Here is a 19083-nt window from a genome sequence, read left to right on the forward strand (position 1 = left end):
CAAGCCAGTTCATCACTAATTAATGGAGAACATTTGTGCCTATGTTTACATTGCTTTTGCTGAACAGCAGCACTGATAAATATAGGAAGAATGTAGTCTGTGTGTGCAGGATGAATACAGTCTTTTTGTGTACTTGGAAAAAACACAAAACAATTACTTCAACAGAATGACTTTATTGATATGTAATAGAGTCCAATAAATGTGCTTTTATAGATGATGGAGGGAAAAATATCAGACAATCATGACAGTTGGTGTTCTTTTTAAGGCATTCACATGAAACAACGATGCAGTGTGCACTAGCTTTGGTCCATTTTTAGGAGCCTGCCTTGTTGTCTTTCATGTATTTTTAAAGGTTTATTATTAGACAGAAAGGATTATATGTAAGGTGTATGTAAGAGCTGTACCTTCATTTCATGTACCTTTAGTTTCTTTTGGTCTTAATCATTGCTAATACTACAACATACAATACGGTTACAATACACTCTTATGCTGTCAAATGTTTTCACAGTATATTTGCTCACAGAAACTGCACCTGAAAATTATTTTATACCTAAAGCCTTTCACAGCTTCACACCTAGTAGCAGCATTTTCTGCAGCCTGAAACATTCAGAGAGCTAACTGAATCCACACAGTGGTCTACAGATCTCAAGTTTGTAGATAATCAATAAAGATGAAAGGCTATATTGTCGTAATGAATATTGGACTTTAAATTTGCTAATTGGAATTGGCATCCACCGTTTCACTTTTCTCCTTGTTCTTTGAGGTCTCCTCAGTGATTTCTTCAGCAGTCTCCTGCTGGGCTCCTGCCTTTGATTTGCCCTGGTCATCATCTTTCTCTTTCCTAGGATTTCGGGATGAGCTTGCATAAGAGCGACTCTGGTAACTATAGAGAGTGCTGGGGATGTCATGGTTGGGACTAGAGTAAGCTATCCCGGCACCGAAATGGGTCTCCTCTCCTTCAAGCAGTTTCCTTTGGAACACAAAGAACGTATAAGGTTACATTAAACAGATTTTTAAATGGTGGTGGATGCCAGAGATAAGTGGTGGTGGATGCTAGAGATAAGATGTTAGCATATAAGCTATGAGTTCTCCAGCACAACTGTATAGCATAAGAAACACAATGGCATAAGAAGGGAAGTTAAAAAAAATGTAGTTTACCTGTATGCTGCAATTTCAATATCCAGAGCCATCTTGACATTCAGTAAATCCTGATAATCTCTTAGGTGATGGGCCATCTCACTCTTGGTGCTTCTTAGGTCAAGTTCCAGATGACTAATTGTTTCCTGATTGATGAGATAATCATGAAATTAAGAGAAGTCATTAGGCAGACTCATCCATGTTGTTTATTCCAACATTCATTTGAATCCCTGACGTTCTGTGGGTGTTTGAGCTTGTGGGCTGTGGTGGTGATATGTTAATCTGATTAGCAGTCAGGAACCTTTACTTTTTCTGTGAATAGATATGTGTGCTATCTGTAGACTTAACTTAGAGAGAAACTGATTTCATTTAACATACAGGAGTCCTACAGTGATTAAATAAGTACATCCCAGCTCTGTAGTAAACTAGCTATAAGAATGAGTGGTGGTTTCCGTGACTAAGAACTTACATCATGACCTCGGGAACGTCTTTTGTGAAATCCTCTTTATCTAGAAGCCTGATCTTCTAGTCTCGTACATCTAATGTGAGCCAAGTTCAGCACCATGGACAGGGTTTACTCATTAGAGTGTCAGCTTTATGGTCTATTCTAAATGGGGAATATGTGAGTGTTTAAACTAATGTTTAAATTACACACTTTTAAAAAAGATGGTTCTTCAACAGTTCTTTATCTTTTATGCTTAAATGTTCTTAGCATGGTGAAAGGATTCTTCAGATCAGTGGAGAATGTGTTGGTATATGGTTCTATAGAGAACCTTTTTGAAAATGGTTCTATCTAGCACCAAAAAGGGTTCTTCCATTGTTACAGGTTTGATATAACAATAGCAGAACTCTCTATATAGAACCATTTCCCAAAAAGGTTTCTCCATCAATGTGAACAAGTATTTCACCATGTAGAGAACCATTTAAGCATAAAACGGTTTTATATAGAAGTGGTTCTAATACAATCTTCGGTATGTATTCTACCTGATAACTTGCGACTTCAGTATTATGTCCATCCTCCATCTCTCGCATTTGCCGTTCCAGCGACTCATTGGTGCCTCTGAGAGTTTCGATTTCCAGCGTTTTACTCTGAAGCTGCCTCCTGTAGTCGTTCAGCTCATCCCTGGTGGCCTTTATAACCTCGTTGGTTTTCGTGGCTTGCTCGTTCAAGTTGGCGAACTTGGCCTTGTACCACTCCTCGGCGGACTGCAGGTTTTTGGACGCCAGTGACTCGTACTGTCCACGGATCTCCTTGAGCGCCGACGTGAGGTCAGGCTTGGCCGTGTCCACTTCCACAGAGACCTGCGCCGCCTGCATCATGCAGGTTAGCTCGGCCACCTCCTCATCGTGTACCTTCCTCATGAAGTCCATCTCGTCCAGGAGCGACTCGACCCTCCTCTCCAGCTCGAGGCGCACCACCGTGGCGTCGTCCACGTCCTTCCTGTAGGACCTGAGCGCCTGTTCGGCCTCGTCGCGCGTTCTCGCCTCAATCTCGTACTTTGAGCGGAGCTTCTGCAGCTCTTCCTCCACGTTGTCACGCTCGATGAGGGTCCGATCCCTCTCGCCGCTCGCCTCGTCCAGCTGGGCGCGCAGCTCCCTGATCTCGCGCTGGTACAGCTCGGCCAGCCTGGACGGCTCGCTCTGCTTCTGACGCAGCGTCACCAGCTCGACCTCCAGCACTTTGTTCTGCTGCTCCAAGCTGCGCACCTTCTCGATGAAGGTGACGAAGCGGTCATTCAGGCCCTGCAGCTGCTCCTTCTCGTTCGTCCGAATGATCTTAACTTCGTTGTTGAGTGCTGAGGTCTGGGAGATGTCTAGGCTGTCGCCGGGCGCCGCAACCAAGGCAGACCGGCCTGTCCTCCTGTACGAGCCCAGCGAGAGGCTGCGGGACAGGGACTGCGATCTGAATCCGCTAGGCGAGATGGAAGTCTTCATCCGAGAGGAGGAACCCGCCGTTAAGCGAGGGCTGTCCCCAAACAGTTTTCGGTAGGATGAGGACAGGCGGGGGTCTGAGCTGTAACTCATCTCTGCTGCGGCACTGAGAGTGGCTGGGTGGGTGCGCTCTCTCTTATATAGGCTGCATGGACTAACCCAATCACTAATCTGCAGTCAACTAGTTACGCAGAAGTCTCTGGAACGAATAGTGATACTGACACGAGCGAGTATTTAACCAGACGCAGAGCGGCATGTTTAATGTTTAAATTAAAATGTTTAAAGAAGATCATTGGTGTGTGTGTGTGTGTGTGTGTGTGTGTGTGTAAAGTGCTCAGATGGAACTGTCCATTCTGGAGGGACTGAACTGCTTTGAACTCCGGGTGGAGGTTACAGAAAATCTCTCCAGGTCTTAAGGTTTGCAGAGTAAGGCTGTTCTTCATCGTTGACTATCAGTGATCCATTAGACAACAGCTATAATTGCCCCAGGAATGACTAAGAGCCCTTATCATGGAAAACTTACCTACTTCACCTCGCTTCTTTAAGTAGTAATCAAAAAAATCTATGTAGTCTGTGAACTCTGTTAATGCATCAAAACGTGCCGTTCACTCTTCAGTCCATACCTTATATATGGAAACTAAATAGCAAAAACAGTCATTGTATTCGTGATGTGACGAATACGGATATAAGCCTGTTCAACCTACAGCCGTTTAGCCCTCCCCCCTTATATTATGAAGACGTTTAGCCCCGCCCACTTACGCTGAAGTTACAAGGCGTGTTTCAGCGCAGACTTGTGAATGTTATGCAGTGCAGGGCAGCTAATCAGAACAGAGCTCATTTGTTTATGTATTAGTCTGAATTGTTTAATTCTTAAGGATAAAGAAAATTCAGAAAATGGTCATGTAAAAATGGGTAATACGTATTTTTGGTACACAAACTATATAAGTAGACCTTCCTACTATAAGTAGGAAACTATAGGATATGGGCCATTTAAATAGTTTTGATCTTAAATCACTAGGCTATTAAGCCCAGTACCCTGCATTTCATATGCATTTTGTCCATTTTAATGTCTATGTATGGCTATCTCTGTGCATTAAGTCTGCTAAAAATAAACTTATTTTTTCTTTGTTTGTGTTATTCCACAGTCCATGATATGTAGACCGTATATCTACACTGACTGAAAAAGCAAAGCGTAATAATTCTGTGTCCTGGCTCTGGTGCTACTCTCCTCTACAGAGGCCAGCAGGTGGTGATGTTTCTCTGTCATGAAATCACAACATTATCACCACCTAAAAGAAAACTGAATGTAATTTTTTTTAAGTTGAACATTTACAACACATCAAGTAGACATTACAGTCAAGCCTAGACTCAACAGGGGTAAAGGACACATACAAATCTGTTACTAAATTATTAGTTTGCACAGCTTTAGTGTTTTTACTCTTTGAGAAAGTCTGCAAATATACTTTCACATCAGAACTAAAGTGTTCCAGTGTAGGTTTCTTTCCACAACATTTCACTTTATGTATATGTATAAGTAATGTGCCAGTATAATTTTGGAATATTGTCAGTGGAGTTAAACATTAACATGATATCTGCTTTCTTTGTTTTGTTTTATGGCATACATCAATTCAGTATGTTTTGCCTGAAGGACATGACATGATGCTGTGTAGTTTCAGAGCTGCGTTCAGAAGAAATATTGTTTGCGTCACATGCGTTCATCTTTGAATAAGAGCAGTCTTTACAGGGTAAATAAATGAATTATTTGATGATTGTCACCATAACCCCCCTGCAGTCATTTCTAACTTCATGTAAGCTATTTCCAACAGCATCAGGCTGTAATAGGGATCGTATAAGTTACTAATATTACAACCAGGATCCTAAAATATCCTTTCCTTGTAGTCTAAAAGTCTTACAAGACAGAAAGCTGTGTTAGGGATTGCTTTAATAACAGTACAATACTGATCCAAATTTATATATATTGTATCTGTTCGCAAATCAGTTTAATTATGTCTCTCCATCACATGAAGTAATTGCTTAACCCATAACTAACAGTAAACTCTCAGTACGTTCATTGTATGTAAGCTAGCCTAATTGTACCATATGAATGACCTAGAAGTGACAGACTTAATTAAAAATAATAAACAAAAATAAAAAAAGAAAGAAAATGTGGCCTGTACAGTGGGATGCACAGTGATACTGAAATCATATGGATATCAGCATATCAAAAAGATAATCCATGCTTAAATTTTGCTGATATTTCAAACCCAGAGTTACTGTACTGCAGAAGAGCACAACGTTCCCGGTGACACTGGGCTAAATGATAAAGCTTTCATTTTATTAGTTTTGCATCATTTGTTGCATTTACACAATATTGCCAAAAGTATTCCCTCGTCTGCCTTCACACACATATGAACTTGAATGACATCCCATTCTTAATCCATAGGGTTTAATATGATGTCGGCCCACCCTTTGCAGCTATAACAGCTTCAGCTCTACTGGGAAGGCTTTGCACAAGGTTTAGGAGTATGTTTATGGGAATTTTTGACCATTCTTCCAGAAGCGCATTTGCGAGGTCAGAAACTGATGTTGGATGAGAAGGCCTGGCTCGCAGTCTCCGCTCTAATTCATCCCAAAGGTGTTCTATCAGGTTGAGGTCAGGACTCTGCAGTCCAGTCAAGTTCTTCCACATTAAACTCGCTCATCCAAGTCTTTATGGACCTTGCTCTGTGCACTGGTCATGCACAGTCATGTTGGAACAGTCCCCAAATTGTTCCTGCAAAGTTGGGAGCATGAAATTGTCTAAAAACTCTTGGTCTGCTGAAGCGTTAAGAGTTCCTTTCACTGGAACTGGGGCCGAGCCCAGCTCCTGAAAAACAACTCATAATCCCCTCTCCAATCGACTGGACTTTTTCACAGGTGGCGTCCGATCACGGTACCACACTTGAATTCACTGAGTTCCTCAGAGCGACCCATTCTTACACAAACGTTTGTAGAAGCAGTCTGCAGGCCTAGGTGCTTGGTTTTATACACCTGTGGCCAAGGAAGCGATTGGAGAACCTGAATTCAATGATTTGGATGGGTGAGTGAATACATTTGGAAATATGGTGTATCTAAGTTGATGCAGTACCCGTTTCGTCATTTTAGTGTGTGTGTGTGTGTGTGTGTGGGCCTCAACACTGGCACTGATGGATGTCCGCATTGGCCCACAGTTCCTGTTTCGTTAGAAGAGAAGTTCACTGAGAGCTGCTGAGCGAATCCAAACACAGACGTACGCGCGAAATGTGCCACTGCTTGTACCTGGCAACAGCGCGGAGGCTCGGCTGCGGAATGAGGAGCGTGTGCGCGCATGCGCAGTGCACGGACTACTGCAGCTGTTGCTCCTATTTCAAAGGCGAGGGAGGTGAGTACCGCGGCGGGAAAGCGTAAATAAACTTGCACGATTTCGGCGCAGAGTTACTAGAGCGGGTTAGTAAAATGCGCTTAAATCACTAAGTGCCACACGTGGAGCGCGTGTCTTTAGCTCGAATTAGAAACGTTCGTCGCTGGACTGCAGCAGACGTCGTTAGCTCGCTGGCTAGCTGATGACCACAAAGACCTGAAGCACTAAGCCCGTCGTTAACGTTGCTTAGCAGGTCCGCTGATGTTCATCTGCCTGAACATACGCTGACTGGACCCGGGTGCAGAAGTGGACTTCAGCTCACGTAGGAATCTGCACGAACTTGAGATGGTATGGGAGTGAAATAACGCGCTCGTTAGCGAGCCGTTTAAACGGAAAGTCTGTTAGTCGGTGTGTTTTTATATTTCCAGGAAGTTTAGCTTAACAAGCTAGCCAAGCTAGCTAACGTATACTTCAACAACCTTGATAAGATGTAGAGAGTACAGTACAGTCGTGTTTACTAGTTAACTATTTTTGTGGCTCATGGACTGTTTTTCAGCTTGTCCTATGCTTTTCGCCTGCCTGACATCCACCGTACGTTAAATGACTCCGGATAATCACGTTAAAAAGCTTGAACGTTTGTAGTAAACTTGACTTTCACCTTGTTTTAAGCTGAACTTAGCATTTATGGACATGCAGCAAATTAGGTGGGATGCCTCTGTAATTGGTTTTAAATACATTTTAAAAGTACCTTTTCGGTTACTACTACAGCTCTAGGTGCAATAGACATGTACAATTGCCAAATTACTCGTGAATATATATCCCGAATATAGCTAGTCTGTTAAGACTTAGGGGGACAATTCCTTTTATTTTTCATGAAAGGACATGCTTCACCTAACTTTGTCACTCGGTTCTGTTGTTGTTTTTAAACAGTTGTGTCTGTTTTCTAATAACTTATGATACCCGATCACATCTCCGATAAAGGCCTATTGAATTCATGTCTCTTAGGTCCGTCTTTAGTCTACATGTATTTAAATTTGATGTTGAGATATATGAGCCTCAAATTATTTATTTTGTTTTTTTTTTTTCAATTTGTATTGTCTTAAATAGAAATTCACTGTGGGATGTTTTTTTTTTCTATTTTTTTTTCCTTTCAGACTTTAGAACGGTTCAAGATGACTACTTCTTGGAGTGATCGACTTCAGAACTACCCAGACCTTCCTGCCAACATGGATGGCTTGTCTATGAAGAAGTACAGACGAGAGGCCTATCACAGGTACAAAATTAGCTTGGAGCATTACTGTTTGACAGTTGCAGGTGTCTTATGCTGCACATAAGTATAATGTGACCACGATCTATTGATCTATTTCATGCCAGTGTGTATTTGCTCAGAAATCATATGTGTGTGTGCTGTTCTGTGATCGTATGTCTTTCTGGGTCAGACATTAATTCATACTGATTTTAGCTTGTCTTAGGAACTGCAGGGGCAGCCTTTGGAGGAAAACTCCTGTGTGTTTAACCTTTAATTATGTGGCACTTTTGAGAAACTCGGGCAGGTTGAAGTCCAAGGTTGGCATTAAAGAAGAGATTTTTTTTATATTGACCAAAAGATTCTTAGTGTTATCCGTTGTTTTGACTTGGGTGGCCGTAAGTTATTTTATTAACAGCTAGAATTTCAGCTATGTTACCTACAGTTCTACTTGTTTTGCCTGTACTTTCCATGTGCATTTTGTTTATATTTAAATATGATATTAGTAGGTTTCTTAGAATGTCTTCCTCTGAAATCAACATAAATCAACATAATTTCACTCAAAATGGTAATTGATTGAAATAAGATGCTTTCAATTAAAGAACTCTGTGACTAGGATGTTAATCACAGTTATCTTAGAAACAAATGCCTGTTGAAATATTTATGTACAGTAAATGCTTGCCTCATTATACGGATACTTTTTAAAGTATTGACTTTCACAGTTTGCTTTTTTTTTTTTGCTTGTAATGATGTGCTCCTTTGTAGATTCATTCTATTTCTATATATCTATTTAAATGAAAACTTTGTGTGATTTAAAGGTGAGTATGCATTTGAAAAAAAATTAAAAGAAATTAAATTTACATCTAACTGAATATACCTGACTGTGTCACTGTCTGAATTTTTTCCCTAGTTAAAAAAAAAAGTTTTTCTTTTTTTTTCCCCCTTTGGACTCAGACCACTTGAGTATGTTAATCAGTTATTCAATAAAGAATTTGCTCTTTCCAGCATTGCAGTGGTAGAGTTTCCTGATGTCATGTAGAATATACTAAAGTCTTCAGTGAGTTTGTACACCGTGCCATGGCCCTATATGGTAAAAGCACTTCAGCCATAACAGCAACAACAGAGAACTAAACAGAATGCACTTTTGTTTTCTATGCAAAAAGAGTAGCATTAAATGACCAGGAAACAATCTGAACCCTTTGTTAGCCTTCATGTTCATTCATCAGTACCCCAGCACTGTTATTACTATGCTGTGGCAATAGCCAGTGTATTTACTGTAGTAATGTACGGTACATGTATTCCTCTATTGCAAAGCTTGCCACGGGAACTGGCCCAATGTCATCCTGCTATGAGGTACGCTAAAGTTTTGTCGTTGACCTGAAGTACTGACTTTTGTAATTAATGTATTATCCACCAAATCATCAGCACTTTATCAAAAGAGTAGCCTAAACACAATTCATTTTTAATCACTGGAGCCTGTGCTGTGGCCTCTTTGAGGAGCCCATAGGAAGACCAGATTTTGGTCATAATGGGATTTCCTGTGTGTGAAATCTCTTCATTTTCTTTTAATTCTCTAACACATCACCTCCATGCTTTAATATATTTGGCCATTTATTTTGTTAATTTGGACATTTCTGAACAGAAATATTAGTGTCCCTATCAAGTAATTTGGTCATTTATGAACTTGTAATTTGAAGTGAAATTTCAGTTTCTATATTGATTTGGGCAAATTGGAACAAACAACGAGTAATGTTGCCAGAACAAATCATTTTGCTAAATTCGTTTGTGCGATTTACAAAACAATTGTTGATGTTGCACAATCCATTTAGGCTTATGTCATGGCAGAATATTTGTTTTTATTATTGTAGTCTTGTATTTATTTTTTTCATAGTTTGCATGCATCTTGATAAGGAGAACGTTTGTGATGTCAGTTAATAAAAATATGTTAAACTATTTTGTACGTTTGTATGCAGTTGAAATCTTTATAAAATAAAATTAAAAGTGAGCTTGAATGATGGCCTCTATACTGGAAATACCTTGAACAGATAATGGAAGTAGCAAACAGTAGTGAGAGTGATATGTTAAGGAGTATACAGTTTTATGGAAAGGTTTAAACAACTTCAGTCCAATTTCATGTTTTGTTGATTTTCACTGTGAACATAAGTACACATCCTCTACAGGGAATAAACTGAAATATGGCATTTTCTGCAAATCAAAGTGCACAATTTATATGTATGTGCTGACTTTTGATAAGAATGAAAAGTACTGCAAAAGAAAGTTTTATTTATGATGCAGTTCTTAAAAGGCAGCCCATAGTATTATGTGATAGTACCTAAACAGCCCAAGGTAATTAAGGATTTTCTCAGTATGCATTCAGCACATCCTTAGTACTAATCAGCAAATATGTCATCTGTTGGTACTGATATATTGATGATAATACTATTAAATATCATTTTTTTTCTTGTGTGATATGTGATGTTACTTACAACCTATGAAAGCTGTTCAGTGATGAATCCTCATTAATTGTGGCATTTAATTCACAATTTGCATCTAGTAGACCCCTCATGTTGTAGCTGGTGTTTAAGACAGGTTTTTTTTTAATTATTTAAGCTAACCACTAACGTCTCCTCTAACTTGATATGTTTTAAATCAAGAGAAGTCATTTTTGCTATATACCTTATCTAATTACTGCTTTTCTGCAATTTTGCACATTTAATTTAGTTTATTCACAAAAATGACTTCTTTTATGTTTCGTCCTTTTCAAAATGTGCCAAAGTAAAGTTGTAAATAAATTTGTGAAAGACATTTGTGAATGTGTGTCAAATGCACTGTACAGAAGAGATGGTAAAACCTGTTGGTGACAAGGCTTTTGAAAAATACATTTACATGCTGTTCATCATGTAAACAAGTCCTGGTTGTCCCAGCCATTACATGATTGTATTCTTTGCATCCTCAGAGTTTTTGTCAACAGAAGTTTGGCAATGGAGAAGATAAAATGCTTTGGCTTTGATATGGATTACACTCTAGCAGGTACATTCTATGCATCGTCATCAGTTTCACCATACATTCAGTGTGTGAGACATACCATGCCTTATTTTGCATTCATATTTGGTCACATTCACATGTTTAAATGCAATTTTTATTTATGTAGTATATTTTCCTTACCTATGTGTTTAGAGTTGCCTAGTGTACAATAACTCTCTTTTAAAATAGTGAATAGTGAACTAAAATTGACACTTAATCCATGGTCCCATAGAATTATCTAGTACTTCTAAAAGAGTCTGGTGACATCACAAGCATAGGATGTAATGAGCCTGTAAATAGCCCCTTTCTCAAAATAGGCCAAGTCAAAGGACCTTGACATTTTGCTCTGCAATGGGGATATGAATAAATAACAAAGATGGGAGGTCAGAAAGGAGGGATTTCTAGTACCTCCTAATATTATCCCTGTTAGCTTTGAGTAGCCTGCCCCCTGTTTATGAGCCATGACACATAAACAAGTGCTGATGTTTACAGGAAGAGGCTGTAATTTCACACTGTGTTCAAATGAGGCCTCTGATGGGCCTGTCTGAAGCCCTGCATGCTGACTAAAGGCATGAACAGGTGAACCAAATTCAGGGTTGCTTACATATGCTAAAGTAAGTTGCTCATAGTAGTTTAGATAATAGTTTACAAACTAATGAATATTAGCTATTTTTAAATTGCTTTTGAACTGGGTTACAGTAACACATGCATGCACATGGATGTACATGACGTATATGAAGATATTTATAAAGCAGATGGGCTGTAGACCTAGGCCCCAGTTACAGTAAACCAGGGACCAGCCATAAATCTGTTGCCAGCCTCATGGGATGTGTTGCTTGGTTGTGCAATGTTATGTTGCCATGATGACCAACTGCAGGGAATGGGATTTCCGAGGAAACTCGCTTTCTTCTTTCTTCCTTTACAGCTTGTATAGTCATAGTTTGTAAATAGTGGATAAACATTATACATTAACATCAAGATGCTTTGAGATTTTGTGAGGAATGCCAGGTGCTTCAGAAGCCAGCTATAGGCTTGTGTTGCAGAGACACCTGACTCCTGGCATGAGCTAAACTTACAGTTAAGGGCAAGTTGTTGAAAACAGTCTAGTTCAAAAATAAATAAAGCAATGCTGCTCATTTAGACTGGTACGTAGAGTTAGAGGTGTAAGGAACAGAAATGGAGAAATTACACCGTGATCTTTAAGAAGTTCTTAATGCTTTGCATGTTTTAGATGTTAACCGCACGTGTAGCTTTAGTTTTTTTTCCATTTTAGTCCTCAACACCAAATTTGTATAGTTATGCCTGTTTAAAATACCAGGCCTTTACCATGCCTTTCTTTTTGCCCATTTTATTTACAGTGTATAAGTCTCCAGAGTATGAATCCCTAGGCTTTGACCTGACTGTGGAGCGGCTGGTTTCCATTGGTTACCCACAAGAGCTTCTAAACTTCGTCTATGACCCTTCCTTCCCAACCAGGTGAATGATAAACCACTTTTCTGTTAATCTTAGTTAGTTTAGCAGACTTCTTGGCCATTTAAAACAGCAGACAAATGTGATGAAATAGAAAAAAAAAGCTATGCCACATTTTCATTTGAACATATTCTATTACTCATTACAGAGGCCTGGTATTTGATACAATGTATGGCAATCTACTGAAAGTAGATGCCTATGGCAACATTTTGGTGTGTGCCCATGGTTTTAACTTCATGCGTGGGTGAGTGGCAGACATTTTAAAGCTTGTATGCATGTATTTAATCTGTTCATATTTATGCCTTACCAAGCATGTGTCTTAGTACTGAAGTTTGTCAGTCCATATTACCTGACTGTAAGTGTCGTTTTATCTTGACAGCCACTGTTCTTGCTTTACTTTTCTTCTCTATTTATATGAATTAGACCAGAGATTAGGGAAATGTATCCAAACAAGTTCATCCAGCGTGGAGATACAGAGCGATTCTACATCCTGAATACCCTCTTTAATTTGCCTGGTAAGCAATTTCATCTTACATCTTTGCACTGGCATGTGTAAGAGACAGCTATTGACAAGTAATTATTCAATTCTAAAGCTAATGTTAAAATTACAGAGCTACATGTTAATGTCTTCTGTAAGTTTTCTTCACTCCATTTTTTTTCCTCAGAGACCTACCTTTTTGCTTGCTTGGTTGATTTCTTCACCAACTGTTCCAGATACACTAGGTTTGTTTATGCTCTCGTTGTCCGGCTGGATGTTTAATCCTTTTTTTCAGGTCAGGATATTGTGATTGACCTTTTTCATATTTCTTGTATGATCCCCCTTAGCTGTGAAACTGGATTTAAAGATGGAGATCTCTTCATGTCCTTCAAAAGCATGTTTCAGGATGTCAGGGATGCTGTTGACTGGGTTCATTTCAAGGCAAGAAAAACAAATAAATAAAACTGTTATTTAAACAACAGTGACATTTATTAATGGTCACTGTACCTTTCATTTGTCTCATGGTGTGCTGGTAGACATTTGATTGTTGTCTAATTGTTGTCGAATTCCTTAGGGATCACTGAAAGAAAAGACAGTGGAAAACCTAGAGAAGTATGTTGTGAAAGATGTGAGTAAACAGTTACCAAGTTGCTGAGTTGCTGGAAATGGTCATGCATATTTTGTAAGCCTCTGCCTTTGTTCGTGTTTGCTTTTGTAATGTGTTTCTCTCTCCCTCTCTATTGCTCCGTTGCTCTGTCTCGAACAAGGCCAAGCTGCCACTACTCCTCAGTCGAATGAATGAAGTTTCCAAAGTATTCCTGGCCACTAACAGTGACTACAAATACACAGATGTAAGGAATCTACATGTTATGCTTATCAGATGTCCTCAGCTCTTACCATGTCTCTTTCTAAGGCTAGATTTTGAACATGAATTAACTATAAAATGTGTTAATTATTTGAGGTTATTTGTTGATGTTTGTGCATTGTGTAAAAATTGACAATATAGTGTGGAATTTAGCCCAGTGTTGCAGGTTTCCTTGCTACCTTAGTATCTCAGAAATATTTTTTGTATTCTTTCAGAAAATCATGACATACTTGTTTGACTTCCCTCATGGTCCTAAAGTAAGTGGGAACTTGTAATTTCTTGTTACAGCCCTGTAGTTAAGCTGTACATGTTTGTACAAAAGTTATACACAGTTGTAAATGGAGGCAGAAAGGATCCAGATTGCACATCAGCTTTGACTTGCCCTGTAGTCACCTCAAGCAAGCACCTTTCATTTATATAGCACCTTTCAAACGCAGGGCAAAGTGCTTTATAGAGGCACAAAAATATACATTAAAGTTCCATTGCATTACATTAAAGTTCCATTTAAAACATAATAAGATAACAAATATAAAAATGCATTATAATTAAAATATACATTATAATTAAAACATTAAAAAAGTACATATCATGAAAAAGAGACCTGACCTGGTGTTTGCTTAATTTCCAGATGGGAACTCCTCATCGGCCCTGGCAGTCCTATTTTGACCTTATCCTGGTGGATGCCAGGAAGCCAGTGTTTTTTGGGGAAGGCACAGTCCTGAGACAGGTGGACACGGTAAGCTAGCAGTGTGCTTTTGCACTTGTAAACATGCAGTAACCTTTCACGTTCTTAATGTTCAAACTTTTGTCATCCATTGCACTCTATATTCATTCACTTCAATTCAAGTATTATCCCATGTATCAACAGTGATCAAACATCTGTTTACTTACTTGCTTTTACAGACCACGGGAAGGCTGAAGATTGGAACATATACAGGGCCACTGCAGCATGGCATTGTGTACTCTGGTGGTAAGTGTAGTTACTTTCTAGCTTCATAGGGTCTAGATAAAGCATTCAGCAACTAGATTAAGATCTTATTTGTTGTTGATTTTTTTTATGTAGCATATTTACAGCTCAGATTCAACAAATTTTCAAACAGTTTATTCTTATAACATGCACTTGTTTGTTTCAGGATCTTCAGACATTGTTTGTGATCTATTGGGAGCGAAAGGGAAGGACATTTTGTACATTGGTGACCACATTTTTGGAGACATTCTCAAGTCGAAGAAACGTCAAGGTTGGAGAACATTCTTGGTGATTCCGGAGTTGGCTCAAGAGCTGCATGTGTGGACTGACAAGAGCTGTGAGTCTTAGTTCATTTTCTGGTGTCTCTTTTTGTATTGGTGTGAAATGTATAGGTTGGTTTTTGTCGTATATGTCCTATTATTTATTAAAGATTCTCAATCAGATCACTTTGTGTACATTTTGCTTAGTGGTGGCAGGTGTAGCAGTAACTGGAAACATTGGCAGTGCCAAAACTACAATATGTGACCTGTAAAATGTTTAAAATAATTGGACATGATCTGTGTAAACATGGACAGGCCTACAATTTTGTTAATAAAAAGACTCCTTTGAGAGTTTGCTTGAAGAACTGTGGAGAAAGAAGCCACCAATCTAGGCAGACCAGACAGTTGATTCTGTTCTCTTTTGCAGCTCTTTTTGAGGAACTGCAGAGTCTGGATATTTTCCTGGCAGAGCTCTACAAGTAAGTGTGTGCGTGCATGTGTATACACATGTGCATGTGCATGCATTTTAAGAATGAAGAGAAGAGAATCTGAAGCCATTTGACATGTAGATAAGAGAGTGGACATTCCTGTCTATTTTTAGAGGAGCCGCTTGCGGACTCTTTCACGTTTTGCTCGTCTGTCACTGTACTCTCTCCCTCTTCTCTTTACTATTGCTTCACTCCTGCCCTCTCTCACCCACCTGTTCATCCACCATATAATCTTTCCTCTGCCCTCCCTTTTTCTCTTCTTAGGCATTTGGACAGCAGCAGTAATGAGAGACCTGACATCAGTTCCCTTCAGAGAAGGATTAAGGTCAGAAACACTCCATCCAAACTTCTTATTAAAAAAAATAAAGAGCATTTCATTAAGGCCAGGAATATATAGTTATTTGAGTTTTGTTTTGTATACTTGTAATTCACAAAACTCATATCTGATTTTCTCAGAAAGTAACCCATGACATGGACATGTGTTATGGGATGATGGGTAGTCTGTTCCGTAGTGGCTCTAGACAAACACTCTTCGCATCGCAAGTGATGCGCTATGCTGACTTGTATGCTGCCTCCTTCATCAACCTACTTTACTACCCCTTCAGCTACCTGTTTAGAGCAGCACATGTACTGGTGAGTTTGGATTATTGTTGATTGTTGTCATCAAAATGCTTGTGCTGTAGTATTGTATGCCTCACAATAGCTTAAGCACACCCCAGAGTGTTTGGGAAGCAGAAAATACAAACAAAAATTATATTTAGCTGTTGGGATTTCTGTGTAATTTTATCCAAAAAATGAATGTCCCCCCCCCCAGATGCCTCATGAGTCTACAGTAGAACACACTCATGTGGCTATCAATGACATGGAGTCACCCATGGCAACACGCAACCGTCACTCTGTGGACTTCAGAGACTTTGAGTGTAAGAGGCACCAGCTGACCCGCTCCATCAGTGAGATTCAGCCGCCACACCTGTTCCCTCAGACACCACAGGAGATCACACACTGCCATGATGAGGATGATGATGAGGAAGAGGAAGAAGAGGAGGAGGAGGAATAGACAACCTGTAGTTTTGGCATCAAGTGAGAGTAGATCTTCTAAAAATATGCTTACATTACCAGGTTAGAATTCAGCACGTTCGTCATAGCATTTATTATCCAGATCAGCTTTATTCTTGGATAAAGTGAAAATAATTATTTTTTTCCATTGCCTATTCCAAATGCGATTATATTTTTAGAACTTGAATTGTTCTGTAAGGCTAAAAAACTTTGAGGGTGCCTTCTGTTGTTCAGACCTGTTTTGTAAGTGAAATTCACTTTGGAATCAACAGTGAATCCCTCACAGACCTAACTCCTTTGATCACCTCATGAGAAGGCGAAGTTCACTTGCAGACACACCCTGCCTTCTCTGATCCATGATAACACTGCATATGTTCCAGTCTGCGCAAATCAGTTTTTTGTCACCTGTTACCATGCCATTTGCATGATACGAAGGGAACAAATACATTATTTACCTTACAAAGCTGCCTTTGCTCAGCACAGCCTTAGAAAATAGCATGCAATGGCATTTCATGTAGTGGGTGATATTATTTTCAGCCTTTCAGAATGAAACCTTACTGCATGATGACAACTGTGTACTATGCCAAGGTTCCTCATACATGCAACCAAAGCCTATTGTAACCAGTGTTGTGCCTGTGACTAGGCCATTCAGAAGGAGGCTAAAGCTCTCCTACTACAGCTGTATCCTTTCATTGGATTGAAAATGTACCTTGTATAAATGAGCTGTTAGTACAGCTTTTTTTTTTTTTTTGCTCATTGTGTTATAGAAAGTGAAGCATGCATATGATTCATTCTTTCATTATTTTGTTGGTTATTTTGGAAAATTGTTCTTATTTGAATAGCTGAAAACAGCACAATTGATGACTGCCATATTATATGCCTGCTTTGAGCTGAATGCAGCCAGAATGACTTTTTGAATTATGTTTAGATTAATCAGCAACTGCACTAGAAGGGCAACTGCATCAACTTTAATGTCAGCAGCCATAACTGAGAAGTGCATGAGATTTGTTGCCTGCATGCAGGTGTAAGATTGCATCACTGCCTCAACTACTGTAAAGCAGTTGTTGTGTTCATAAAGCATTGAGAATCTGGACCACGGGGAATTCTACTTATGCATCATGCCTTAGCCATGCACAGTACATTACAGATTTACAATCGGTTTCTTTTGTATCTGTCGGATTGCTGGATTTTTTGTTAATGTTCTTTCACTTAAGTATTCAGTTTTGAGCTGAAAAGTGTTGCTTAAATATTATATTCAGTGCTGTAGTGCTGATCAGAATGGAAAGGATTGATTTTGACCTATTTTCAGTGTTCTTTTGTCAGCTGGTCATGGACACTAATGTGGACCAAAAGGAACTTGACTGTAATCATTACATTTCTTTTGGCTACTGTGCTTCATTGTATGTGCCTCTTTGGCCCTATTCTCACAGGATACTGCTTATTTCATACGCATTGAATATATGCAGATGTAAATTTGACCGCGTCATCTGATATGCTGAGGTAATACTTGGCCCTGGTACTGAGTTAGCAATACAGATGTTTGGAATGAAAAGCGTATTGTAGACTTTCTTTGCTTCTGCTTTGACATGTTGACATGCTGTATACATGTACTGTACATATTCAGATGTACAAATGCATGTTTTCTATACACTGTTGAACAGTCTCATCAGTATTCCTGAAAATTGAATGTTTAGTTTTGTTGGACTTGATTTGGACGGTTTGCTCCAACAGAGCAACCCATAACCAAAGGCTGCTTCATTTTTATGCCTGTGTGGGTTTAGCAGGCCTGTGTCAGTCATAGTGGCGAACAGCACTATGTGACGACATTATTTGAGTGCGGTTCTCTGTGCCATTTTGTTTTTGTATACATGAAAAAAGTTGGCTTACCTTTGTTTCATGAGTGACTTGAGGCAATTTAACCAAGTTGCCCTTGAATTTTTTTAACGTGTGCATGTTTCCCAGCATTGATTTTTTTTTTTTTTTTTTTTTTTTTAGCTTTAGAACTTGTTTTTGCATTGTTTACAGTATAAATATTGAGACTGATTTGGTTTTGTGTTTTGAGCTGTTCTGAGCTGAAGAACAGTGCAGTCCATCAGACATAATCCACTGAGCACAGCCTGTTCTCAGCAGAGGCAATTTCCATTTCCAAACAGCACCATCAAACCTGGACAGTGGCTATTTTCTACTGTACAGTCATATGGTCACCTAGTGCGTGCAACAATTTCAACTTGCTTCACCTAATTCCACTGTGAAATCATACCTGATCCAGATCAAATCGCAACTATACAACTACATACTTGATCACTGATTTATATTGATTCATATTAAAGTACTCAGTACAAAACAATGGAGACTGTGATCATGTTCGTTCATTGTGGTCCAGGTGTCTCTAAGGAAGCAGATGTAGTCTTTATTTTTTTAAGATGATGCACAAAAGCACTGAATGATGAAGGACAAGGCTTAGAACAAACTGTGAAGAGCCATGTTTTATTTCAAATAACGGTTACTTGTTTGCCTTAAATGACTGATGACAATTTTCTTTCCTGCTGTTATTTTTCAAAGTTTTTGTTATATTTGGTCTACTTTTATTTTGTCTGCAATGATGAGAAAAGAGGATGTGTCATGAATTTACAATCTGTAATCTTACTGTAGAAATAAAGGCTATTTCTCTTACATGGTCAGCCCTTGGTTTATTTGTGTTTGACACTTTTAAAAATAAAGGAGCCAAAAAAAGTTTTTTTTTCTTTTTCTTTTTTGGGCGATACCATAGAAAAACTATAG

At 39.0% G+C, this 19083-nt stretch overlaps 2 protein-coding genes across 4 annotated transcripts; one reads left to right on the forward strand and one right to left on the reverse strand.

The window, feature by feature from the left end:
• Positions 1–157: 157 nt before the first annotated feature.
• inaa (internexin neuronal intermediate filament protein, alpha a) lies at positions 158–3199 on the reverse strand. The gene is made up of 3 exons (XM_017722971.2): positions 2122–3199; positions 1159–1283; positions 158–970 (listed from the first exon to the last, which is right to left on the reverse strand). The coding sequence occupies exons 1-3, from the start codon at positions 3160–3162 to the stop codon at positions 715–717; spliced, it is 1422 nt and encodes a 473-aa protein (XP_017578460.2). The 5' UTR covers positions 3163–3199; the 3' UTR covers positions 158–714.
• A 3181-nt stretch (positions 3200–6380) lies between these two features.
• nt5c2a (5'-nucleotidase, cytosolic IIa) lies at positions 6381–18975 on the forward strand. Of its 3 annotated transcripts, none has more exons than XM_017722942.1 (19): positions 6381–6469; positions 7603–7721; positions 9009–9047; positions 10651–10724; positions 12077–12194; positions 12337–12432; positions 12612–12703; positions 12854–12911; positions 13014–13107; positions 13241–13294; positions 13434–13517; positions 13747–13788; positions 14160–14267; positions 14435–14501; positions 14665–14835; positions 15186–15237; positions 15511–15571; positions 15703–15879; positions 16061–18975. In XM_017722942.1, the coding sequence occupies exons 1-19, from the start codon at positions 6416–6418 to the stop codon at positions 16301–16303; spliced, it is 1803 nt and encodes a 600-aa protein (XP_017578431.1). In that variant the 5' UTR covers positions 6381–6415; the 3' UTR covers positions 16304–18975. The 3 variants fall into 3 exon arrangements, with proteins under 3 accessions (XP_017578431.1, XP_017578440.1, XP_017578448.1); XM_017722959.2 differs by lacking the exon at positions 6381–6469 and adding an exon at positions 6483–6796; XM_017722951.1 differs by lacking the exon at positions 9009–9047.
• Positions 18976–19083: the final 108 nt, after the last annotated feature.

The sequence above is a fragment of the Pygocentrus nattereri genome, chromosome 5 (genome assembly GCF_015220715.1).
Source record: "Pygocentrus nattereri isolate fPygNat1 chromosome 5, fPygNat1.pri, whole genome shotgun sequence".
NCBI classification, from domain to species: Eukaryota; Metazoa; Chordata; class Actinopteri; order Characiformes; family Serrasalmidae; genus Pygocentrus; species Pygocentrus nattereri.

Bases quoted from the DNA above. Each gene is read 5' to 3' on its own strand.
- inaa (XM_017722971.2), bottom strand. From the start codon at position 3,162: ATGAGTTACAGCTCAGACCCCCGCCTGTCCTCATCCTACCGAAAACTG. The intron at 1,284-2,121 runs GTAGAATACATA...CTCATCAATCAG, and splicing joins CTGAAGTCGCAAGTTATCAG to GAAACAATTAGTCATCTGGA. The intron at 971-1,158 runs GTAAACTACATT...TGTGTTCCAAAG, and splicing joins ATTGAAATTGCAGCATACAG to GAAACTGCTTGAAGGAGAGG.
- nt5c2a (XM_017722942.1), top strand. From the start codon at position 6,416: ATGCGCAGTGCACGGACTACTGCAGCTGTTGCTCCTATTTCAAAGGCG. The intron at 9,048-10,650 runs GTACGCTAAAGT...TTGCATCCTCAG, and splicing joins CAATGTCATCCTGCTATGAG to AGTTTTTGTCAACAGAAGTT. The intron at 15,880-16,060 runs GTGAGTTTGGAT...CCCCCCCCCCAG, and splicing joins TTAGAGCAGCACATGTACTG to ATGCCTCATGAGTCTACAGT.